The following is a 25626-nucleotide window of genomic DNA, read 5'->3' as shown; positions in this document are numbered from 1 at the left end:
TTGTATAATAAGTAAGAATTAATGTATATTGAATTTATACAGTGAAGAGTATTAATTTCCTTTATACAATGTAATATTTCTCATTTGTTCTATTATAATTTGAGTGAGTGATGTCACATTCAGCCAAGTATGGTGACCCATACTCAGAATTCGTGCTCTGCATTTAACCCATCCAAAGTACACACACACAGCACTGAACACACACACACACACACCGTGAACACACACCCGGAGTCAAACTCTCTAACCACCAGGCCATGACTTCCCACTTGTGATAGTTTACTTTTGTTCAGTAAGCTTGGTTTTACTTGGGCTAGTATTTTTTGTGATATTGTAATTGGTAACAATAAATTTCAGTGCATCGAAAACGTTTAATGTAATAAAGATCCTATTTATCACATTGTGTGTGTGTTTGTGTATATATATATATATAAAAGATTATATGATTATGTTTACATAAATTTAAACAAATATGGACTTCTTAATGAAATGTGAATAAAAGCAGTTCACGTTCATCCTCAGATCAGTTGCTTGTTTTTATTTTATTGACTTGACCTCTGGAAATGTCAAATTACTACTATTATAACAAATAAAAATGTTTAAAGAGACACTGAGGAAAAAATATATTACAACCTTTCAGAAAGTTTTATATTGCATATACACCATGGCATGCCGATTACTTTAGAAATGTTAAATCTAGAACAAAATGCACAAACTTATAAATAAACTTTGCATTATATTACCTCCACTATTTATAAACACAAAGTGCACATTATTAAAATGTTCAAAGGAGTAGCAATGCTCATTAACTCTTAAAACCATTGACACTCAAACATATTTAAACACCATCATATTACTTGCAAAAGACCATACGTAGGCTATAATTTCAGCAACTTGACTATAAATTGAAATAAAGTTCTTTATAAAATATTTGAATTATTTTAATTTTGTTTAATGTTTATTGTATGGGGTAAAAAAACACATGAAACTAGGATATATGTTCAGCTGGAAAATTTAATAACTGAATAAAAACATTAATACATTTTAAATCTTCAACACACTCCAGCAGCTTAACAACAATGTACAATAAAACTGCAAAGAGACCGTCGAAACTGAGCTATTGTTGTTTTGCAAGTATATCATTTCTAAAATCTAACTCAGACATCTCATTGTGCATGTTGCATATAATGCATCTGTAATTCTAGTTCTCCAGGCAAAGAACAACCACATATCATGCACTGAAACAGGTGATCTGGGGCAAAAGGCAATTTATTGCCCATTTGGTGTGACTCAGTTTGTTGGGCTAACGGAGGTAAGTTTGTTAATTGTGGAATGATTGGCATCTCATTTATGGTGCCCTGTGAGGTAAAGAAGATGCCTTGTGGTAACGGACCTGGAAGTTGCCTTCCAACAGAATGCAGTGGATGCGGAGCAGGTATATTTAGAGCTGGTGGAGGAAAATGTGGTGAGATAAAAGAAGGCTGATTTAGAGCAATCTGCTGGCCAGAAATCAGAGCTACGTGCTGTTGTGCCCGGATGTGACTTTGTTGAACTGGTCCATTTACAAGGGTCTGGGAAACAACTGGAGCAGCCTGAAACCCCCACATTGGAGGTCTATCCCCAAGGGGAAAATGAGCTGGAGAGTACGGGATGTTCACAGGTCCTATCTGGTTTGTAGGAGTTGCACTAACCCAAGTATGAGGTATCTGAGTCTGTTGCTGGAGCTGTGGCTGATGAAGCTGTTGTTGAAGAAGCTGCTGCGGAACCTGCATTTGCTGAGGCAAGTGCTTGATTAGCCTGTTTTGCTGATTCTCTAATGACTCTTCTGGTATTTCTTGCAAGCCCATGGATGTAGACATTTCCAAAGATGTTTTCATACCCCATGGAGTGGTATTCTGTAGACCAGAAGCACCAGCGGGTAGGACTATACCACCAGTATGACCCATCTCTGTTTTAGCCAGACCAGTGGAATTTGGCATTTGCAAATCATGAGTGAGTTTATCAGATTCCTTGTTGGGTGGGGCTTCTAAGTCAACAGTTACATTGCCATCTTCTGATGAAGTTTTGAACAGCTCTGGTTTAGCTGTTTGCACCGAATCACAGAGTATTGGCCACTGCGACTGCTGCAGGTCTTGAATTGCTCTCTGTGATTGCCTTTTTCCATCCAGAAGTGAAGGCCTGTCCACGGGGTGTTGTGAATGCTTGCCTTTTTGCTCTGTTTCAGATATGCTTCTCTCCGAGTAATGATTAGATTGTGCTGACATTGGTATATTTTCTTGAAAAGGTTGCTGCTGGTGCATGACCTCTGGGAGACCATCACATTTAGGCAAGTTCGTCTTAAGGTGACTTCCTGGCCACTGCATCTGCACTGCATTGCTTGGCTGGCCTTCCAATAAATTTGCAGGCATTTGAGAGTGCAGCAGTTCTTCTGATGAAGGTGCCATTTGTAGCTGCCATTCTTGCTGCAAATTAATCTGCTGGGAATGACTTGTAGTGTGCAAGTGCTGTGATCTAAGATGCATGCGTTGATGTCTTTTTGCATCGAAGCTACGGGATTGGTGTGTAACCACATTTGGCAACAGTGTTTCTGGCATGATTCTACCAGATAGAGGCGCCATTCTTCCGTTTTCTCGATCTAACCTTGGCCTACCTCTCCTGCCGGTATTTACTCTGCCTCTTTGAGAATGTATGGACAGTGGATAACCGTGACTCTGACCTTGCCGTTTACGGACATGAATCTTTTGATGCACAAGGAGACTGCTAAGCCATGGAAATGACTTATGGCACTCCTGGCATCGATGGGGTCTCTCCCCTGTATGAGTGTTTAGATGGTCTCGGAGCAAGTACGCTAAAGCAAAGCTCTTGTCACACAGATGACACTTGTAAGGTTTCTCACCTGTATGGGAAAGCATGTGCCGCTGAAGCTGGCTCTCATCACTGTAGCCCTTACGGCATTGTGTGCAGCGAAACGGCTTTTGTTGATGCAGCCGCTGGTGTGTTTTCATGTTGTGATGAAATGCAAAATCCTTACCACAGTCCGGGCACTTGAATGGCTTCTTCCCGGTGTGGATAATTGAATGCTGCTGCAAATAGCTACTAAATCTGAAAGATTTTTTACACACTTGACACTGATAACCCTTGTTGTGTATGCGCATGTGAAGTTCTAAAACTGATCGGTAACGAAAGCACTTTCCACAGTCTCGACACCTGAACGGTTTCTTCTCTGTCTGGTCCTCTAATGCCCCTACTCCCGACATACTTTCAATATCTGCCTCGTCCATACCAACATCATCCTGCTTTTCAAGTACCGCTTTAACCTGATTTGCGATACGTGTTGTGTTTAAACCCAAAATGTTAGTCATATGTGTTTGTGAATGGGATTGCAGCATGGATTCTGACTGAAATTTAAGAGGACAATACTGGCAGGCATAGACCTTATCGAATCTTTTGCCGTTACACATCCTTTCATACTCTGCCTCATGGATTAACATGTGTGCTCTTAAATCAGATGCTGCATAAAAAATTTGAGGGCACAGAGGACAGTTGCGCTGCTGCTCAACATTTACATTCCCTTTACCTCCTTGCCCTTCAAGAGATACCTTATGGTTTGTAATACATGCCTTAGACCTAGTGGAGATCTTTTTGTGTTGCCGACAATGTGCTCGCATGTTTTGTGCAAAAGCAAATGTTTTTCCACAGTATGAACAGTTGTATGGCTTTTGGCCTGTGTGGAGATACTGGTGCTGCTGCAAAAGGCTGCTATATTTGAAGTTCTTCCCACAGATTTTGCACACATGTGCTTTTTCTTCAGTGTGCCTGTGTCGATGGTCCTCCATGACGTAGCGATGCTTGAAGACCAAACTACAATCTGGACACTCATATGGCTTCAGCGCAGCGTGGGATCGTTGGTGTATATGCAACGTCACTAAACTCTGAAAGCCTTTGTTGCACTCCTGGCACCGATAAGGACTATCTATTGAGTGACTCTGCATGTGAGCATTGATGGACACCCTGTACTGGAACTCTTTGCGGCACAGAGGGCAGCGAAAAGGCTTTTCCACATTCTGTTCACAAACATGAAGCCTTAATCTCATCATTGTCGAGAAACACATACCGCAGTGCTCACACTGAAATTTCCTCCGTTCCTTGTATATCCTCTCAGAGCGTTTTGAATGCGACAGGCTTGGTTGGCTGTTTTCTTTATGAATACTGCGGTGTTTGATAAGGTCACTTCGATGCTGAAATGTAATGCCACATTCTTTACAAACAAGGGAAGCCTGCTCATCTTGATGCATGTGAAAGTGTCGATGCAGGTTGTATGTTTCCCGACGAGTGAACTTTTTACCACATTCGTTGCATTCCAGTTTGCTTTTCCTTCGCTTGACAACTATGCCCGTCCCATCACTCTTAGATTTATCTTCTCCTTCCTCCTCTTCTGTGTAGTCCTTAACCTTCTCCATGCGTTTGGGATCTTCTCCTTCCTTCTCTTCTGTGTAGTCCTTAACCTTCTCCATGCTTTTGGGATCTTCTCCTTCCTTCTCTTCTGTGTAGTCCTTCACCTTCTCCATGCTTTTGGGATCTTCTCCTTCCTTCTCTTCTGTGTTGTCCATAACCTTTTCCGCGCTTTTGGGATCTCCTGCTTCTCCCATCTTCTCTTCTGTGCTTTGTGTTGCATCGTCATGACACTTTGCTACTTCACTTATATTTGTAGAATCTTCATCTTGTTTTGGTGGGCATTCTTCCTCTCTGGTAGGCTTTGACTCTTTTCTGACATTTTCTGTAGTTTTGTCAGCTGTTTCTTCTTTTTCGGTTTCTTGCCCTATAGAGTGATAGCAGGAAAACATTAAATAATAAGTATTTTCCAATGTACCCAGTAGGTAACAATCATTCACATTTAGAATTGTAATAAACGGATTAGATCAGTTTTATAAAATTTTTACCGTAGATCATCTAAAGAATGTTGAAAAGCTTGACATGTTGGCAACAAAAAGGTATTAAATACTACCACCAATACTGCCCAGAAACAACAGACTCTCTTTTTGTGAGAGCATACTTAATAAACAGTTTATTAGAGGCTTTTAAGTTATTTTTAAACAGTGCAATGATTATTAAAAAAAAAAATCATAAAACAGTAAAAATATAAAAAGGTAACAACATTTGACTCAAAGCTGTAAATTGAGATATCTGTATGACATCTGGAACCAATGCCCCTATTTCTGCTTCTGAAACAAATAAATGTTCACTTCATCCATACCCCATCGTATTTGTCTATCTCGGTCCATTTCATGCTCTATGACTTACCACTTAATAGCTAAATCATGTGACCTGGTTGTATAATGTGTCATTATTACCAATTACCCTGAACTCTAAAGAGTGCAAAAGTGTTTGCCCATTTTTTCAGCAGCCCTGGTTCCAGATAGAGATCGACCGATATGGGTTTTTCTATAGCCGATGCCGGTTTTTAGAGGTCAGGGTCAGCCGATGGCCGATATGTGCTGCCGATTTTTAGGGCCGATATCTTGAAGTTAATCATTTACATAAAAGTTTTAGAGCATTTACATTTATCAAGTAGAATTTTTCAAGTTTGTTGGAACATAAATGTAAACTTAAATATACATTTAAATAAATACAATTTTAGAAATAAAAATCAATTAAACTGAAAAATATATAAAAAAAAATATATAAAAAATAAATAACAGTAGTGCTGCAAACACACTAGCAACCAGCAACATTTGTGTTTGGTATAAATGACACAGAACATCTAAAGTGCATTCTAATTTCAAACTTACATCGCAGTCTGTTCATTATTAAAATAAAGTACAGTCAACCAAACATATAAAAGGTTACAATGGCCAGTTTAAATAGACCGTAATATACCGGTCCACTCTGCTGTTATGCACGTTTTTGCTTATGTGAAGAGGATGATGTTTTCTGTCTAGTTTACATAAAAAAAATATAGAGACTGAAATTAGGACTGCCTATGCATAGGGCCCGGGATCTTGTGCAGCGCCCCTGGTCTTCATCAAACCATGCCTTCGAACAAATGTGATTCACGGTTCTGGGCAGCTCCAGGACAGCTGTCTCTCCGAGCACGCTGCTGTCTGTGAGCGGGTCAGAGTAATGTCAGAGACAGTTTACTTTGGTAACGTCACGCTGCAGTGTTTGTTAGAACTGCCAACTTCTCCACCCCATTTACAGAGTGAAATTCTCTGACTACCTTTTAGGGCTGTGACGGTTGCCGTGACAACCGCGTCACCGCGGTGGTCGGTTGCTACCGCGGTTGTCTACTGCCACCGGCGGTAGTGCACGTGACGTCACAAACTCTATAGCAAGCATAATAAAAAGTTTTGTATATAAGTGTAATAACTGTAATAGTTGCAAATTCTAAGTCTAGGGTTATTAACAAAATTACCTCAAACACAGCGTTTCCTTTAGATATGCAGATTTGAGCGCAGAAAAATACAGTTTATGCATTCAGCAAATTAATTTAGTGTTTGGCGATGGATCTTGTTGGGAAAGCAAATGCCGCATCACCGATCTGAAGTCATCTGCATTCATGTCACCCATCAGCGTTTGCACAAGTTCTCGTGATCGCAAACGCTGGCTGGTCAGGTTTGGTGAGGCTTTCTCCAAACTGGCCAAATACAAACGAGACAGCGATGAATAAACGATGGTAACAAGAAATATGGCAACGATTCCTATTTCAAAGAGAGCGCGTTCATATGAAGAGTTAGTTATTGAGCTTGCTTGGTGGCGGAAAAGTAAACCGGACGCAACACAACCGCGTTGCGACAGGTTTAGTCTGTCTAGTGTCTATACAGGACATTTGAACTCAGTGTCAGTAGCCTACATCACAGACCGGACGGGGATTTATCATGTCGTGTTGTGCTGCATCCAGTGTAGCATCACTGATTATAATGAGTATTTTGTCGCGCTGCGTCGCTCGCGTCCGTTAGATAGGGGGTATTTAACTTTCTTATTTAGGCTACTTTCTTGTTTAACTGAATTATTTCTTTGATATTTATTTTAGTGTTTTGCAGGTGACGTTCACTGACAGAAGTGCTCAAATAAACACTAACTGACGAGTTAAATAGGATGTGTTAGAGGAGTGAGACAGTGCTGGGCTGATTTCTAGACGTGCATACATATAAATGTATCCTGTATATAATATATATAAAATATATTACATGCATGCACAGTTTAAGTCAGCTTTAATCACCTTTTTTGGTAATTCCATGAATTAACTGACCACGACACTGCTTGCACATAGTTTATTTCGCAGTTTGATATGAAAGGATACGCACAAAGGAAGCGCGCGCAGCCTTTGAGCACAGGACCGTCCGCGCTCGCTTAACTTGCACCTGATAATAAAGTGAAGTGGAGCGCGTGTCTGAAATGTCTCCTGTTCAGTCATTCTGCGACTGAATAAATTCACTTCTTGTCTTGAGAAAAAGTGACGGAAGCAGCAGTTGTGAGTGGGTGGCCATCCCCGCCCCTACGTAAAATAATTTGAATGTTAAACTGGAAAAAAATTATCACCTTCGTTAACGAGCAAATTTTGACACTAATATATTTATACATACATACATACATACATACATACATATATATGTGTTTTTTTTTTTCTTCTTTTTTTTTTTTTCAAACACCGCGCCACCGGCGGTTGTTGGTCCATGACTACCGCGGTGGTAAAATCAGCCACCGTCACAGCCCTACTATCTTTATCTCCCAGGACTGTGGTTGAATCTTCCAAAAGTTTTGGCTTGGGGTGCTCCACATGCAGCGGCAGCAGCAGCACTTTCCACCGCACCAACAACACGGGGCTGCCCGCCGACGTGCCTGACTTTAAATCGGCATTACTAAACATGGATATCGGCCAATGCGATATTTAAAAAAATGACAAATATCGGCCCGATATATCGGCCGACCGATATATCGGTCGACCTCTAGTTTCAGACAAACTTTTCTCATTCATTTTCGCATAGGTATTTTTAAAAAGTCATTGCTAGGAGTTAGAAGCAATAAATCAAACCATCCAGCTATAAAGTACAAGGTACAAGACTCAGGGGATTCGGACTGGGGGTAAAACCAGTACTGATTACCCCAAAGGAAGAGAGGACTCTTGAAAGGTATGGAATAAATTTTATTTTACCTGGATATTTTCATGGGCGGGGCCATGGGGACCCATCAGGGCTGCCTATGCATAGGGCCCGGGATCTTGTGCAAAGCCCCTGACAAGACTGTGTGTACTTATGGCGTGTTTCCACCGAGTGGTACGGTACGGTACGGGTCGGGTCGGTACCCTTTTATTTGCGTTTCCACTGCCAAAAGTTGAGAATGGTACCAAAAAGCCGAACCGTACCGTACCACTTTTTGGGTACCCTTCCGTTGGGGTACCTAGCACAGTGGAACGGTACTAAAGGGTGGAGCTAGACTCACTGCAGAATGTTGATTGGTTGACAGAGAATCGTCATTTGCGCGTGCCGCAAGGGGAAAGACACAACACACGAGGCGCCATTTTTAAATTACAACAACGTCGCAACAATGTCGCCGCGCAGCATAACTTTACCGTGGTCGACCCAGGAGGTGCAGACCTTCTTGGGTATCATCGGTGAAGAAAGGGTGCAAAGGGAACTCGATGGCATGGTGAGAAACGAAAAGGTTTTTCAGCATGTTTCTGAGAGGATGGCTGTCGAGGGTTACCAGCGGACGTCCGAGCAGTGCCGCATTAAATGCAAGAAACTGCGGAGTGACTATCGTAAGGTGAAAGACCACAACAGCCGGAGTGGTGTTCACAGAAAAAATTGGAAGTGGCTAGAAATGATGGACGCCATCTACGGGCACAGACCGGCGAGTTTGGGACGAGAAGGAGGCATCGATACGGCTACCTTGTTGCTGGAGTCGATGATGGAGCCTCCCGGTAAGTTTGTAATTGTGAAATATAACGTTAGTATACATCGATCACGGGAAAGCTTATGTTCAATGCACAACTTTTGTGCAAGTCTGTTGTTTGTCTGCCAGCCAGTGTGGTATCAACCGATCATTTGCAAGCTAGCAAAACGCTAACGTTAGTTTATTAGCCTGTGGTGGACGGAGTACATGTCCAGTAACGTTACTTGTAGCCTACAGATACCCTAATAAAATACAACTGTTTTATTACTAAACATATTCTACTAAATATATATTAAAGAGAGATGGGTCCAATGATATAGCTTAAGGAAAGAGTAAGAACTCCGTCTGAAAATTATTATGAAATATCAGAGCAAGGTGAAAATGTCCACATTCAATAGGCTTAAACAGTACATTAATGTTGTGGTGTAAAAAGTACAATATTATGCTTTGGAATGTAGTGCAATAAAAGTTACTCTTATAAAATTATAGATACTTGAAAAAAAAATACTTATGTACATTATACAAAGTAAAAATGCTTTGTTTGGCTACCCACTCAGTCCTACTACGTTGTATGTTCTGTATTTATCTCAACCGCATTGTTGCCGTTTGTGTTATTAACGTGACTTTTGTAAATTTTCAGTTGAGCATCCTAGCTGTCAGGAGGAAATGGAGGCACTTGATGAGATTTCCACCCTTGAAAGCTCAAGTTCGCCTGCCAGGACATCAACCCCGACACCACCACCAGAATCTGCTCCATCAACTTCGAGTGAACCTCGGCGTATTACAATCGGTAAGACATGAACACCAGAGTGAAAAGAAATGTATAATACTGTAATAATATATACTAGAGGTGTAACAATATATCGTGCCATAATATATTTCGCAATACAAAAGCGCAACAATACGTATTGTGGATGTTGACAATATGTATCATGGATAGTTCTCCCAAAATAAAAATTACTGTGTGAGAAAAAATTCATGTTTTCAGTGTGTCAGTACTACATTAAATTACTATATAATGTTGCTTATGATGTATACTAATGCAATGGGGGAATATTTGTGGGTCCTCATAATGGCAAATGTCTTATTACCAGAACGTTAAGAATATTCGTCTAAAATAATTCAGTATTTTCAGCTTCAGAATCATGAATATTTTTATTCTGGTGTCACCATTGTCCTTGGGTTACAAGCACCAAGTCCAAGCCTATCCATTTAAACCCACAATGTAATATCCAAGTTTTCATTTTAATCGACAATAATTTTTTTTTTTTACCTTTTATCATATGTCGTGGAGTATCGCAATATTGTATCATGAGTTCATTATCGTCATATGTTAATATATACATGTCCAATTTAGACATTGTATTGTAGTACTGTAGATATCTCCCCATAATATTGGTTGGCTCAAATCACAAGGATCAAAATGCTTCGCTAAACAAACCAACATTCCTGTCTCTTTTGCATTCCAGGCAAGAGGAAAAGGAGGCAACAGGATGTTCATGCGGCCCTGGTTGAGATGCAGGCAGCTGATGAGAAGCAGCAGGAGTGGTTGGAGAGGATGGAGGAACGCCGTGACCGGCGCTTCGAACTTATGCTGGAGGATGCACGTGAGGCAAGGCGGCATGAGGCTGAACTAACTCGCCAACACATGGAGCAGTCTGCAAGCTTCAATCAGGCCTTCCTCGGCACGCTCCGTCAGCTGGTGCAGGCGTTGAGTAGTCGCCCCAACCCTGTGCCATGATCCAGCCACTTGTGCTCTTTTGCACACAGCACTTTAGACTTGTTTACTTTTTTGGACTTGTTTAATTTTTTTGGACTTATTTAGTTTTTTGTTTGCACTCGTTTACTTTGTTTGCACTTTTAATTTTTGTTTGCACTTGTTTACAAAACCTTTTTTCTGTCGCACAGCTCATTTTTTTGTCAATAGCATTTGTTTGACTTTTTAAATTAAAGTACTTTTTCATTACCTCATGTGTCCTGTGTTCAATGGCCATCTCACACAATTCCTCCCTTACCCATTCTATAAATTGAGGTCGTTTTATTAATGTTCCTGTCATCTGGTGTCATTGACATCTATTGTTTGCTACCTTGGCCATAATGGCCATTTGGGAGATTATGCTTGCCTTAAATACAAATTAGTTAGCAATGTGTTACTTTACATTTATTGCAAACAAAATCTGAATTTATTTATTTTTACAGTCATAGGTATTGCAGAGTAATAAGTCCTTTACCCCAAATATTATAAATTAATATTATAAATATTATAAATTGTTCCCTTATAATTACACGTGTACTTATAAAGTATGTACAATAATTACAGAAAGGTACGCTGTAAATTCGGTGTACATACGCAGTACTTTCCGGGCTGTAATCATGAATTACTGCATAAATTATTTGTAATTTTCCATGTTTTTTAGCATAATAGGTCATAAGCTACATACCATGTAATATTAAAATAATTAGCCCTTAGTTGGGTAGCTTAGTTATGAAATACTGCATTTTATTTGTATTTTTCATGGTTGTTACTCCTTTATTCACCAAATATTATAAATTGTTCCCCTATAATTACATGTACACACTCTATAATTACCAAAAGGTATGCTGTAAATTATGTGTACTTGCGCAGTATTATCTTAAGCGTTACCAGATTGGCCATTTGATATAGTTACCCAAAATGAATTATACCTCATGTTTAAACACCATCTACATAAGAGGCAGCAGCAAAAATATTTCACAAAATATGAAGAGGCAGGGTAAAAGTAAAAAGGATTTATTCATGTCCATAAAATCAAAACTTAGCGTTTACACAGGTTTGCCTTTGCTATCTGTACAACAGATTTAACTGTTCAAATAACGCATCAGACCCTCGCGTACATCCCTGCCCTCCACCTCTGCACCCTGTGCCAGTGGCACCACAGGCTCTGCAGCAACAGGTGTATCCCATTCGTGATGGTAATCCTCTCCATGCCTTTCACAAAGATTGTGCAGAGCACAACAAGTCAACACCATGGACTTCACCAGTTCGATGTCGCTGTCATTCCTCTTCATAAGGCATCGCCACCTTCCTTTGAGTCTCCCAAAAGCATTTTCTACCACCACCCGAGCCCTGCACACTTTTTTGTTGTAGGTCAGTTGTTCTGCTGTCAGCCGGCCATTGTCAGGGAATGGTTTTAGGAGCCAATTCTGCAAAGGGTAGGCAGAGTCTCCTAGCACATAAAAGCCAGCATTCACCCCACTGATGTTCCTGGTGCAAGCTGGGTAGAGGCTTCCACGCTCGACCAACTCCCACAATGTAGATAGTCTCAGAACCCGAGCATCATGCAAACTTCCAGCCATTCCTGCATATGCACTCCAAAATAGTCCTTTTCCGTCAACTACTCCTTGCAGGATGATGGAATGCCAGCCTTTTCTATTAAAGTAATCGCAGTGGTACTCCTTTGGGGCTATTCTGGGTATGTGTGACCCATCAATGGCACCAACACACTGTGGAAGCCCCCACCGGTTCTCAAAGTAGGCTGCCATCTCTTTGAACTTCTGCTGGTCAGGGAAACATATCTGTTCTGGAACTAACAACATGCTAGCGGCCTTGCAGAATTCCTGGACGCACCGACACACTGTTGTTCTGCTGACACCAAAAAGATGGCCAATACTTCTGTAGTCGCTGTTGGTTGCAAGCTTCCATAGTGCAATGGCAACTCTTTTCTTAACCCATTTGTGCCGGATGCTGCACGCCGCAACATTACATCTGCCGCCGGTTAATGCATTGCGCAACTTTAAATCTCCTGCCGGCTGCTGCGTGGCACAGCATTTTGTACTCGTCATACTTTTCACGACGCGCGCAGCATATAACGCACTGTCATTGGTTCAAATGCACATGTGGTGGGTCTTGTTGGTTTTTTAAAGACCACGTGACCCCCAAATTGTACTGTGGTTCGCTGAAAATCACGTCAATCAATCAGACATACACGTGCACTTGTTTTGGGTTTTTTTTAAAACGCGAGCGGGAAAATGGCAGCGACTGAAGATGATTTTGACAGCGAGGGCAGTGACATTGAGTTGGATGATAGTGAAGAGTTTGAGAGAGAGGAGGGGGTAGAGGATTATAATGAAAACGACGATCCTTTAGATAGAGCACAGGAGTGGGATTTGTGGGACACAGACGGAGAGGAGGAGGACGGCTTTTACGGATTCCAGGTAGACTGGAGAACTGAGGGTTACCAGCCGCGCAAGGCGAAGCAGTTCACCCGCAAACCGGGGGTGAAACAGCCGATCCCCGTGGATGCTAGCCCCCTGGATGTCTTTTCGCGTATTTTTACCGATGAGCTTTGGGACATGTTGGTGATGGAAACTAATCGGTACGCCGAACAGACGCGCGGTCAGACCCCCACCAACTCGAAGTGGAAACCTGTCTCCAAAACGGAGATGAAGACATTTGTCGGGCTGTGTCTCGCCTTCGGTATTATGAAGCTGCCAGCACGCAGGGATTTCTGGAGGCAGACTAAATGGTTGTACCAGACCAACGTCCCCAAGGCAATGGCAAGGGACCGCTTCGACATGATCTGGAGGTAATGATTTTTTTTTTTTTTATGAATAACTAGCATAATAAATAACATAATAAATAATTATATAATAATGTGATGATGGTTTATAATGATAATAATAAATACAATATTGTTAATATATAAATATTGACATAATGAATAAATAGCATAACAAGTAATACAAAAATGGCATAATGAATAAATAGCATAATGAATAAATAGCATAATAACTAGTAATACAATAATGGCATAATGAATAAATAGCATAATAAATTATATAATGATATAATTATGGTGATGATGGTTGATAATGATAATAATAAATACAAAAACGTTAATATATAAATACTGTCATAATGACTAAATATCACAATAAATATTAATACAATAATGTCATAATGAATAAATAGCATAATAAATAGTCATAATTATGGCTATAAATAAATACAATGATGACAATAAATGTTATGTTATAAATTAATCTTATCATATGCATTTTCAGATATCTCCATCTCCAAGACAACATGGACCCTGCTGTGGACAAAACGGACAAGCTCTGGAAGATCCGGCAGTGGATGGACCTCCTCCAGGTTAGATTCCAGGCGCTCTATGAGGTCAATGGCTTTGTGACTGTGGATGAGTCCATGGTTAAGTACAAGGGACGCCTGGGCTTCCGGCAGTACCTCCCCATGAAGCCGGTGAAGTGGGGAATAAAGGTGTGGGTCATGGCGGAGAGCAAAACAGGCTACGTCACACATTTTCAGGTTTACACGGGTGCCATTCAGGGTAAGACGGAGAAAGACCTGGCTCACCGGATAGTGTCAGACCTGGTGGCCCCTTATTACGGGTTCAACCTGTCCGTATACATGGACAACTTTTACACCAGTGTGAAGTTGATGGAGGACCTCAAGGTCAGGGGGGGTGCAAGCTTGTGGAACGGTTCGTGCCAACAGGAAGGACCTCCCCAAGATTAAGGAGCTCACAAAGAAGGCTGAGTTGAACAAGCATGAGTTCAATGTGGCGCAGCGGGATGACTTGACTTTCTGCATCTGGCAAGACACCAAGGCTGTGATGGTCCTCTCCAACTATCATGACCCAACAGCTCATGGGTTCGTGAGGAGGAAGGCCAATGGTCAACGCCAGACAGAGGTTCAGGTGCCAGCATGCCTTGCTGACTATCAGCAACATATGAAAGGAGTCGATCTTCTGGACCAGATGGTGGGCTACTATCAGATCCATCATCGGTCTACGAAGTGGTGGAGGAGGCTTTTCTTTTATTTTGTTACGGTGGCGTGCTACAATGCCTTTGTGGCTGCCAGGTCTGTGGGAGGAGCGGAGTGGAAGTACAGGAGGGGCGGCTACAAGGACTGGCTGGAGGATCTGACCCAGGAGCTGATCGTCCCCGTCACTGCAAGAAGTACTCCTAATGTGCTCCCCACCACCCCAACTGGAGCTTCTGCTGAGCATGACCTGGTCCAGATCAACAAAAAGAGGAAGACCTGCAGGGAGTGTTCTCTGAAGCACTGCGGCACCGACGTGCGTCCTGGATCAACTCTGATGGGGTGCAGGCAATGTAACCTTCCCCTTCACCGCGAGTGCTTCATGTACCACGTCGTTCGCCACAAATGATTTGTCTGTCTATGTGAGGAGGAGATGTGAGCCATGAGCTCAGAGACTGAGACTGTTCCCAGTTCCACCTCAGGACTTTCCCCACCTCTCTCTCATAACAAGATGCATTGTTCAATGTGTTGGCATGTTTAAATGTCATTTGTTATATTTTATATGATTAATGTATTTATTTATTTTTTCCCATATGATTCTGAGAATTTTTAGAAAAATGTGTTATGTTAGTGCCAATGTTGCCATGTTTTAATAAAAACTGAGATTCTTACCTTTAAAATGCACTTTATTTCATGTTTCTAAGTGCTACAGAGGCTTAGATATTAAGGTTTTGGTAGGCGTTGACAATTCTTAGTATTTTTTTCTGAAAACCCTCAGGAGATAAGGTATTTATCCTAGAATAACATAGGTTTTTATAGGCGTTTTTAGCAGGCGTTTTAGGAGTAAATGGGTTAAGGGGAACACACTCTGTAGTTTGTGTCCTGCTTTTCCATTGCTGGATGCACCATGGCACAAAGGAATATAAATGTTTCTTCAGACATCCTGAAGTTGTTCAACCACTGTGTGTGTGTGAATCCGGGAACGATCACATCCCACCAGTCATTTGAGCGGCTGAAAGTCCAAACGGTTGGTCTGCGGCGCTGATTTTGCACCAGATTGAGTATCTAGAAAACAAACAAACAAAAAAGTTAAGATTAATACAATGTCGCAGTGATGGTGGGTCATTTAATTAAAAGTGCAACTATCATACGCCGGATGAAAAAATACATAAAGTATTATATAAAGTATTATAAACATTGTAAGAGTTACCCTTGGACACGATAGAATATATAAATTTGTTAAAATATCTAATATACTGCACCAGAGAGGGAACTTTGGTGTCATTAAAGCACAAAGAAAAAATAGCTTACAGATATAACTATTTTCTCAAAATTATACTTCTAATCTATCATTAACCACAACTAGTATTGCACTTGTAATAATATAGGCATCAACAGATTCATGTAAAAGTTTAATGATCTTAAAAAGTAACCTTCATAGTGCTTAATGAATAGACTGTAGTTTACAGTTGGCACAGTTAAAATCTGGTTTCACAGGCAGGGCTTATTGTACTTATTTATTCAGTGTAGGGATATTTAATCTATAACAATATTGCTTAGTTAGCACATAAGACGAAATACATTAATACATGACATAAAAAAGTTAGCTTAGCTCAAGCTTACCCGCCTGCGCCGTCGTGTTTGTCTTGCCTTGTCTTTACTCGCGCGGTTGTCTGTCTCGTCCCAGCTCCTTAAAATTTCCCAAATTCCCCTGTATTTTTCCACTGTGTTTTTCCTTGCAGCATGTAGCCTTTGCTCAAACAAATATTGTCTCTTCCTTGAGATAAACAGCCACACACCGAGAAGCAAGAATAGGATCTGCTGTATGTCCTCCATTGTTGTTTGCGGTGAACTTTCCTCTTCCCGCGCGATCGAATGACGTCAAGCTACTTTCCGTCATACACCACGCCTATCAAGTGACGTTATCACTACTTTCTGGAATACACCACGCCTATCAAGTAAGGGTACTGTTGGCGGTGGAAACGCTAGCCAAATCATGGTTAACAGACCCGACCCGTACCGACCCAACCCGTACCGTACCGTACCACTCGGTGGAAACGCGCCATTAATGTACAACCCGAATTCTGGAAAAGTTGAGACGTTTTTTAAATTTTAATAAAACGAAAACTAAAAGACTTTCAAATCACATGAGCCAATATTTTATTCACAATAGAACATAGATAACATAGCAAATGTTTAAACTGAGAAAGTTTACAATTTTATGCACAAAATGAGCTCATTTCAATTTTGATTTCTGCTACAGGTCTCAAAATAGTTGGGACGGGGCATGTTTACCATGGTGTAGCATCTCCTTTTCTTTTCAAGACAGTTTGAAGACGTCTGGGCATTGAGGCTATGAGTTGCTGGAGTTTTGCTGTTGGAATTTGGTCCCATTCTTGCCTTATATAGATTTCCAGCTGCTGAAGAGTTCGTGGTCGTCTTTGACGTATTTTTCGTTTAATGATGCGCCAAATGTTCTCTATAGGTGAAAGATCTGGAATGCAGGCAGGCCAGGTTAGCACCCGGACTCTTCTACGACGAAGCCATGCTGTTGTTATAGCTGCAGTATGTGGTTTTGCATTGTCCTGTTGAAATAAACAAGGCCTTCCCTGAAATAGACGTTGTTTGGAGGGAAGCATATGTTGCTCTAAAACCTTTATATACCTTTCAGCATTCACAGAGCCTTCCAAAACATGCAAGCTGCCCATACCGTATGCACTTATGCACCTCCATACCATCAGAGATGCTGGCTTTTGAACTGAACGCTGATAACATGCTGGAAGGTCTCCCTCCTCTTTAGCCCGGAGGACACGGCGTCCGTGATTTCCAACAAGAATGTCAAATTTGGACTCGTCTGACCATAAAACACTATTCCACTTTGAAATAGTCCATTTTAAATGAGCCTTGGCCCACAGGACACGACGGCGCTTCTGGACCATGTTCACATATGGCTTCCTTTTTGCATGATAGAGCTTTAGTTGGCATCTGCTGATGGCACGGCGGATTGTGTTTACCGACAGTGGTTTCTGAAAGTATTTCTGGGCCCATTTAGTAATGTCATTGACACAATAATGCCGATGAGTGATGCAGTGTCGTCTGAGAGCCCGAAGACCACGGGCATCCAATAAAGGTCTCCGGCCTTGTCCCTTACGCACAGAGATTTCTCCAGTTTCTCTGAATCTTTTGATGATGTTATGCACTGTAGATGATGAGATTTGCAAAGCCTTTGCAATTTGACGTTGAGGAACATTGTTTTTAAAGTTTTCCACAATTTTTTTTACGCAGTCTTTCACAGATTGGAGAGCCTCTGCCCATCTTTACTTCTGAGAGACTCTGCTTCTCTAAGACAAAGCTTTTATAGCTAATCATGTTACAGACCTGATATCAATTAACTTAATTAATCACTAGATGTTCTCCCAGCTGAATCTTTTCAAAACTGCTTGCTTTTTTAGCCATTTGTTGCCCCCGTGCCAACTTTTTTGAGACCTGTAGCAGGCATTAAATTTTAAATGAGCTAATTAAGTGGATAAAAGTGTAAAATTTCTCAGTTTAAACATTTGCTACGTTATCTATGTTCTATTGTGAATAAAATATTGGCTCATGCGATTTGAAATTCCTTTAGTTTTCATTTTATTAAAATTTAAAAAACGTCCCAACTTTTCCGGAATTCGGGTTGTATTTGTTAATAAATAACAAACAACTACAACCTCATTAAGCATTACAAATGACACAATCATAAAACAAATGGAGCAATCTAAAACGTTTTGATCATTGATAGATCGATATATATATATAGCTAACTAGCTAGATAGATTAAACTTTTTTTTTTTAATTATGCATATTATTACGGCTGCACGATTAATTGCATGTGATTGTCATGCATGTCTCGTCAGAAATGCTGGTTTTGTGATTAGAAGCAAATGTCCCATAACCTGCTTTCAAATGGAGCTGCACTTACTAAATGGAGCTGTAGTTCACTGACAAGCTACGCAATATCACTTCATAATCGCTGATGAATCACATTCGGTTAGGGATACACAATAAATATCGGCTGATATTTAAAGCACATCTCATCAGTAATACCGGTTCTGTAATCTCTACACGTGCATGATTTCATGTGGAGCACCATTTACTACACAGAGGCGTTGTTTACTGAAAATATGTGCAAAATATAATTGTAGTTTGGCGCAGCTCGTCAGTGAACAACGGCTCTGTGTAGTAAATTCTGCTCCCCATGAAATCACGAATGTGTAAAAATTTACAGCTGATTACAGATCCGGCTGTACTGATGAGATGCGCATTAAATATCGGCCGATATTTATCGTGCATGCCTACATTTGGTTATGAATGTGATATTTCGTAGCTACTACATATTATGCAAACACATATTTAAGTAATTATAAATTGTAGGGGGAACTGACTCCAAGTCCAGTGCTTCTTGGGAGTGCCTGGGCTCTTAAAGGGGTCATATGATGAGATTAAAAAATGTTCTTACTCTTTGGAGTGTTACAAGCTGTTGGGGCATAAAGAAGATCTGTAAAGTTGCAAAGACTAAAGTGTCAAGTCCAAAGAGATATTATTTATAAGTTAAGAGTCAGCCATGCCTACCTAAAATGGCTCATTTTAACACACCCCCAAAATGTCTGCATCATGATGTGGGAAGATTTGCATGACGCCACTCAAATGTTCACGCAAAGAAAAAGCGTGTGGGCGGAGCTGAAACACTGCTTTCATCTGATTGGTCGAATCGCTCCACCTTCAGCTCGGTCTTTTCATTCTTTCAGGCAGAATAAGAGTCAGTGCAAGTGAAGCACTGTAATGTCTGAAACTACACTCACTGTTAATTAGCATAATATTTGAATCAGATGTAGCTGGGCACATAATTCGTGCGTGACATGGCGCGAGGGGGCAGAGACGTGATCGCCTCGGAATGCATTTTCAATGTGCACATTGAATTTTGCTACATTCATTGCGGGATAATTGAATGAAAATGCAATCGCAAGTGTCTTGACTGTGAGTGTTAATGCATTTAAGAAAAATAGCATTTAAATGATAATTTTGCCACAGTTTTTTCTTGAACATGTTATACATATCTAATCATTTCTGTAATACATTTTAATTTTAATTTTGCATTTTATAAAGCGTTAAAATTAGTATTCATTTTACATATTAAAACTGGTGTATGAAATGGCAAATGGAAATTATCTAATTTAATTTTCATTTTCATTTTGCACCAAACGTTGCACAAATGTATTGGAAAATGTTAATGTAAATACAGAAATGCATTGCCATTTTACATATTGCATTGTCATTTTGCATATTACATTCCAAATTGAATATTGCAACCCATATGCTTCCATAATTTTAAAGTATAAACAATTAATTACATGCCATATACCTTTCAATAACAATCTGATAGCTCAAAGTATGTGTCTTTAAAAAGTCAATTCCACCATGAAGGAAATTAATGTGATTTTTACTTCAGGAACCGGACTGTTGCACTCTGACATTCTGCATGAGTGACAGGCAAGTATGTAACAACTGCCTTGAATACATCTATCCAAAAATGCTAAAATTATTATTATTATTATTATTATTATTTTTATGTCAGAACGGCTCTGGTTACTGATGCGCAGAAAATGTATTTAAACAAAACTTTAAATGTTGTATGCAATTCTTACTAGTTAAAACATCTAGATCTTAACGCATGAAAGGGTTAAACAAACAGTTGTGTTTCTGATTGGGTTAAAACAGGCCAATTACAGAAAAAATAATTGCTGTCAGGAAATAAAAAAAAAAAAACTCCCAAGAGTTTCTGCATGCTCTTTCCACGTCTAAATAGATGTGTTAAATTGCACAAGTCTACGATATGTTCAAGAAAACGGCGCGTGCCCTTTACCGTCTGTCCTTGATGCAAAGTTGTACTTACCGATGTTTTCATTGTGGAAACGTTCAGATATCACATCGCAGTCCGTTTCGGGCTCCGCTGAAACGAGATCTTGGTTATCATTTTTAAGCAGCAGGTCCGCGGTTTGCTCGTCCTCCTTAGAATTACAAGACATTCCTGATGCATCTTTGTTGCGTGGTGAAAGAGCAACGCCATGTGGAGGTGAATTTTCACTTGCTAGTGAAGACGGAACACCAGGGTCAGTCGTTCCCTTTACGTCGCTTCCTTGTGCACAAACCTCAGTTTTACAATCGGCTACTGTAGCTGATACAGGTTGTAGTTCAGGTTTGTTTTCACCGAGTGTACCGTTAATGAGTTTATCTTCTAATTGTTGTTCGGATTCAGACTGTACAGTAGCCATTTTTCACATATTTTTCTCTCTTTTTTTTCTCCACCCCTTAAAACATGGAAGCCAACGATTGATTGGAAGCGTGTGCTACGTCATATGCGCCCCCTGAGACTACATTTAAAGTGACACCTTTCAATAAAAGCTAAAGGTTCGGATTTAGTTGCTTATTTGCGTTTTATAATTACTGAAAGACAAAGTTTTATAGACTTAGCAGTTTTATTGATAACCATGGTCAGGCAGGTATTTAGCGTATGTACGACTATTTGTGTAGATAACCTTTAAGTATACATCTAAAAACCCAAGTAATTGCCATGCATCCAGGGCAACCAATGCTGCATAAAATTATTAATTATTACTACTATTTAAAGCAACTGTTCTGTTATTTATTTTAAGATTTTTTATTCCTGTGATTAAATATGTGACAAATTATCCTTCAAAATTTTTTATATTCTGCTTTGGTGGACAAAAAATATTTCTTATTATCAATGTTGAAATATAAAAAAATAATAGAAAACAGAGGCTAAATGTATTGATTGCTTTTATTAAAACTTGCAGACATTTTTTCCAAGTACAAGTGATTTTTGTTAACATGGTGAAAAGTTAGCCAAATAGTATATTGCATTGCATGCAGAGTGTCCGGGCAATCTTAGATCTCTACATAAGTCAGCAATTCAGAAAACTGCATTTATTTCCATGGAACTGGAGTGACTCTATGCAGTATAATGTCCCTTACACAGCATTTGGATGTACTTTCTTAAACCGTGATTATAGCAAAAGTAAAATGTCATTTTGCTCTGATATTCAGTGCCTCAATTAAAAAATAAAAATGAATGATGTTTTCTTGCCACAGTAAGAATACTGAAAAGTTTTTAAGCCTGCCTAGAGGAAATTTTTTTTCTAAACTTGCAATAATCATATAGAAGCTTAAGCAAGCAGATCCATAAAATGTCAGTAATTTACTAACCGCGACAAGAGTGCAGAAGTCAATTTAGATATAGATTTTAGCTTTTTGGTGTACATATTATACAATTTATTATATATCTGCGACAGGCATAACAAGGTGTGGCTGCAATATGACATTGCACAATATGCGACTAGTTAACCTTATAAAAGATTGCTTAAATAAATACATTTACTGTAACTGAATACAGTTCAATTGTCCACATCTCACGGCAACATTAACGTCTGCGTCTTCGTCTGAGGTCTACTGTTCTGCCACGGCGTGGGTGTTGAGTAACTCCATTCATGTCATTCGGTGGTTCAGTGTGCCGAGTACCATCTAAAATATCTGGAGGTGGTGGTAGAGGTGGAACAGTTGCTGGGATTTGCTGCTCTAGCTGTGGCTGCTCCTGTGGCAATAACAGTTGTTCATAAGGCTGCTGTTGTGGAGGTTCCTGTTGCTGTTGATGCTGTGCAGGTTGCTGTAATTGTTGCGGTTGTGGAATTTGTTGCTGAGGCGGCTGATGCTGCATCTCAAGTAGACCCAACAGACGTTGCAAAAGTACATTATTCTGCTGCAGGCTATTTGTAAGGGCCTCTTGTGAAGCCACAAGCGTCTGCATATCACGTCTAAAACCTTCTCCAAACTCACGCAGGCTTTGCTCCATGCGATTTCCAAGCTGCATGGCTGCTTCTCCCAGTCCACGAAGTTCATCTTCCAGCCAGGAAGTGCGTGGTGGAGGAGGCTCCAGCGGACCCTGGTGGGTTCCTAAAGATGGTTCTGGGCTTGGCTGAGGAGTCCCGTTGAGGAACGGGGCACTGTATAGTGGTGAAGGAGGTAGCCAGCGTTCTGATGTTGGAGGTGGTACTATTCCCAGACCCAAGCCCAAACCCAGTTTATCCTCCATGCTGTTTTCCATACCCTCACAATCATCTCCATCTTCACCCTCTTGCTCACCAGCTTCCTCCTCTTTTTCAAAGCCATCTCTTTCAGAGCTATCTCCAACTGCAACTGAAACAGCAATAACATATACATTGACTTTAAATAAATATTCTCAGACTTTATTGTAGAATCAGATTTGTAGGATCAATCAAACCTGGATCAGTGTCTGACAAACACGTGAAACTGGCTTTTCCTCTGGTGCTCTGCTTTTGACGAGATTGCTGGAGCCTGGGACTGACTTGGGTCGGTCTTCCCAAAATCGCAGCCCCTCTGCTTGATGGCAGGTAGCAGGTGCGGTGCCTTGCGTCGGCCAGTCTACCACCGTTGCGTCTTTTCAGGTCATCCCAGCGTTTCTTCACCTCTCTTAGAGTCCGAGGTACTCTAGACACAGCATTGACGCGCTCAAGTATCCCGGCCCAGATGCGCTCTCTTTCTCGGCGCCGGAGCCTCCCTGCTGGACCGAACAGCTCTCCCTCACAACGGGTCACCTCCGATACCAACACCTCCAGCTCTGCCCCGCTAAAGCGGCTCTTCCTTTTTCCTACACCTCCTGCGGCTAATGCTGAAGACACACCCCTGTCTTAAAATAAAAGGCACATTTTAATTCGACACAAAACAAGGTTTTGCATTTCTATTCAAAGGCACACCAAATGCATTTTCTGGCTTTTGTTGCACTGGTTAATAATATCTATTGGACTAATACTGACATCTAGCAGCATGAATGCAGTATAATGCAAAAGTGCGTTACTAATTACAATTTTCAAGGGTCAGTGGCAGATAAAAATACCTGGGATGATAAAAATATTAAATTTTTTTTTTTTTTTTTTAAATAATTAGTTAAAAACGCCAAGTTTGTAGTAAATGTAATTCCTGTGTTCATGGTGGTTTAGTTTTTGGATTTTAAATTAATTAAAATTAATTAAAATTGCAAATATCAGGTTTTTAGAAATTGTATTTTTTTGTATTAATGGTGGTTCCATAAATTTTTTTGGGGGAAAAAACATAACTAATTTATTTATTTTTCAAGATACAAGTACAACGTTTTTTTGTTTTTGGTAAGAAAATTTCTTTTTCAAGAAAAAAACAAAACAAAACAAAACAAAAAATAACTGAAAAAGGCTTTAAATATCTAATTTCTATACACCTTAGGTATACATATCATTTTCAAAAAGTAATTGATACAATTTCATATTTTCATATATTTTAGAATACCAAATCATATCAACATTTTTAAAAGATAAAAACACCTGACTGAAAACTGATCTTGACAATTACAATGTATAAGACAGACGATAACAATCATTGTACTACCTACCTAGACATTTCATTATTATTAAGTGTGGTCTTTTAAATTGAAACTTTAATGTGTTTAATAAGAGTAAAAGCTGTAAAAGAGTGTCACGTCATTGATCCATAGTTATCTAGAATATTAGGATGTTACGGAGTAGTACATGATGTAAACACTTTATGCTTCTACCATGACTGAAATCTTCATCTTAAGTGAGTGAACATGATTTTAAATGTTTTACTTGTACTTAATTTCTATAACTGCAAAACCTTAGTAACAAGAGAAAAATAACAATTGTTATTGTGTATCAGGAGTAAAGTAAAATCACATATTATTAAGACTTCCTACCATCTATCACTTACTCTGTTCGATTGGGATGAGATCATCTGAAGACATTCCAGGTGCGACTATGTTGGGATGGACAACCACAACGTTAAAAGGCAGGCTGCTTGGCAACCCACCATTCTCGTAGTCACAACTGCCCTCTGAGTCTTCATCTTCCCTGGGGAAACCGTCCTCTGAAACCCCGCCTCCAAAGGGCCCCTCTGGAGACTCCACTTTGATGTGCATGGGAGGTGAGTGCTCATACAGCAACCCCCCCTCCTCGTAGTATTCAGTCATGGATTTGTTGTGGTCTACAGACACCCCAATGTGACTGGTGGACAGCGTGCCATTCACAAGGAGGGTGAACAGCCACCATGCTCATGTTCCATGGCAGGGCGTTCATTGCTTCATTGTGATGTCTAACAAAAATAGCCTTAATAATGGGTTCTGTAATACACAGCCACAGAAAATAGATATGTGCTACGGGAGAGTAATAGGTTAATGCGTCATTTTATAAAGGGACTGTGTTCATTTACACTGATTCTACGCAATTATTGCGATGGTTTTGTTGACTGTATCTTACTAACGTCAGACCAAGAAAACCAAAACCTGTGGCTTCCGTCCAAAAGCAAAACTCTGAGATGTTCTTCTGATATTCTGTTATGTTTGACATTATTTATTTGTATCATTCATGAAATGCAGACATCTTAGAGCTCTCCTGATTGACAGTAAATCTGGCAATGACGAGTAAAATTCCGGGGCTACTGAGGAGAGATCGAGAAATAAAACAAAGAATGCTTGGATAATATAGTTGAATTCGCATTTAACCTATTGTTTAATTAAGGGAATGTTTTAAATATAAAGGCCAAGATTACCTGTGTCGCAGCAGTGCGCATATATTCTGCACCACAACCGCAATGGATGCGCATTCCGCATAAATTACGTTAGCCGCCACTAGCTCTTCTCAAGCAAATACTGCTGTTCGTGTAAAAGTCATATATGCGACGTGCCCGCATTACGAGAATAAAAAGAAAAAAATAAAATATTCCGCACTCACATCGTCGTACTGTGAAACATGACTAGAACGTTTAAAAATACTACAATGATATAAGTACATAGATGCAAAGCCAACCTCTTAAAATCTTAAATGTACACAGAACCCAAATCGTCGCAGGAATATGAC

At 40.1% G+C, this 25626-nt stretch overlaps 2 protein-coding genes across 7 annotated transcripts; both read right to left on the bottom strand.

Annotated features, from left to right (window-relative positions):
* Window positions 1–996: 996 nt before the first annotated feature.
* On the bottom strand, window positions 997–21040 carry LOC132158422 (zinc finger protein 197-like). 3 transcript variants are annotated; one of them, XM_059567838.1, is made up of 3 exons: window positions 20583–21040; window positions 4506–4819; window positions 997–4451 (listed from the first exon to the last, which is right to left on the bottom strand). In XM_059567838.1, exons 1-3 carry the CDS (start codon window positions 20959–20961, stop codon window positions 1167–1169), a joined length of 3978 nt encoding a protein of 1325 aa, XP_059423821.1. In that variant the 5' UTR covers window positions 20962–21040; the 3' UTR covers window positions 997–1166. The 3 variants fall into 3 exon arrangements, with proteins under 3 accessions (XP_059423821.1, XP_059423822.1, XP_059423820.1); XM_059567839.1 differs by having other exon boundaries at window positions 4560–4819; XM_059567837.1 differs by having other exon boundaries at window positions 997–4819; window positions 20583–21039.
* Window positions 21041–21474: 434 nt separating this feature from the next.
* On the bottom strand, window positions 21475–25626 carry LOC132158424 (myb-related transcription factor, partner of profilin-like). Of its 4 annotated transcripts, none has more exons than XM_059567843.1 (4): window positions 25576–25626; window positions 24482–24890; window positions 22986–23411; window positions 21475–22900 (listed from the first exon to the last, which is right to left on the bottom strand). In XM_059567843.1, exons 2-4 carry the CDS (start codon window positions 24738–24740, stop codon window positions 22128–22130), a joined length of 1458 nt encoding a protein of 485 aa, XP_059423826.1. In that variant the 5' UTR covers window positions 24741–24890; window positions 25576–25626; the 3' UTR covers window positions 21475–22127. The 4 variants fall into 4 exon arrangements, with proteins under 4 accessions (XP_059423826.1, XP_059423824.1, XP_059423823.1 ...); XM_059567841.1 differs by having other exon boundaries at window positions 24482–25207; window positions 25319–25608; XM_059567840.1 differs by having other exon boundaries at window positions 24482–25204; window positions 25319–25608.

This window comes from Carassius carassius, chromosome 15 (genome assembly GCF_963082965.1).
Source record: "Carassius carassius chromosome 15, fCarCar2.1, whole genome shotgun sequence".
NCBI lineage: Eukaryota > Metazoa > Chordata > Actinopteri > Cypriniformes > Cyprinidae > Carassius > Carassius carassius.
This window is presented reverse-complemented; position numbering and strand designations above follow the sequence as displayed.

Coding starts and splice junctions, on each gene's coding strand:
- LOC132158422 (XM_059567837.1), bottom strand. CDS start 20,961: ATGGCTACTGTACAGTCTGAATCCGAACAACAATTAGAAGATAAACTC. Junction 4,820..20,582: donor TTTCCACAATGAAAACATCG/GTAAGTACAACT, acceptor ATCACTCTATAG/GGCAAGAAACCGAAAAAGAA.
- LOC132158424 (XM_059567843.1), bottom strand. CDS start 24,740: ATGACTGAATACTACGAGGAGGGGGGGTTGCTGTATGAGCACTCACCT. Junction 23,412..24,481: donor TCTCATCCCAATCGAACAGA/GTAAGTGATAGA, acceptor TTTTATTTTAAG/ACAGGGGTGTGTCTTCAGCA. Junction 22,901..22,985: donor TTTGTCAGACACTGATCCAG/GTTTGATTGATC, acceptor TTGCTGTTTCAG/TTGCAGTTGGAGATAGCTCT.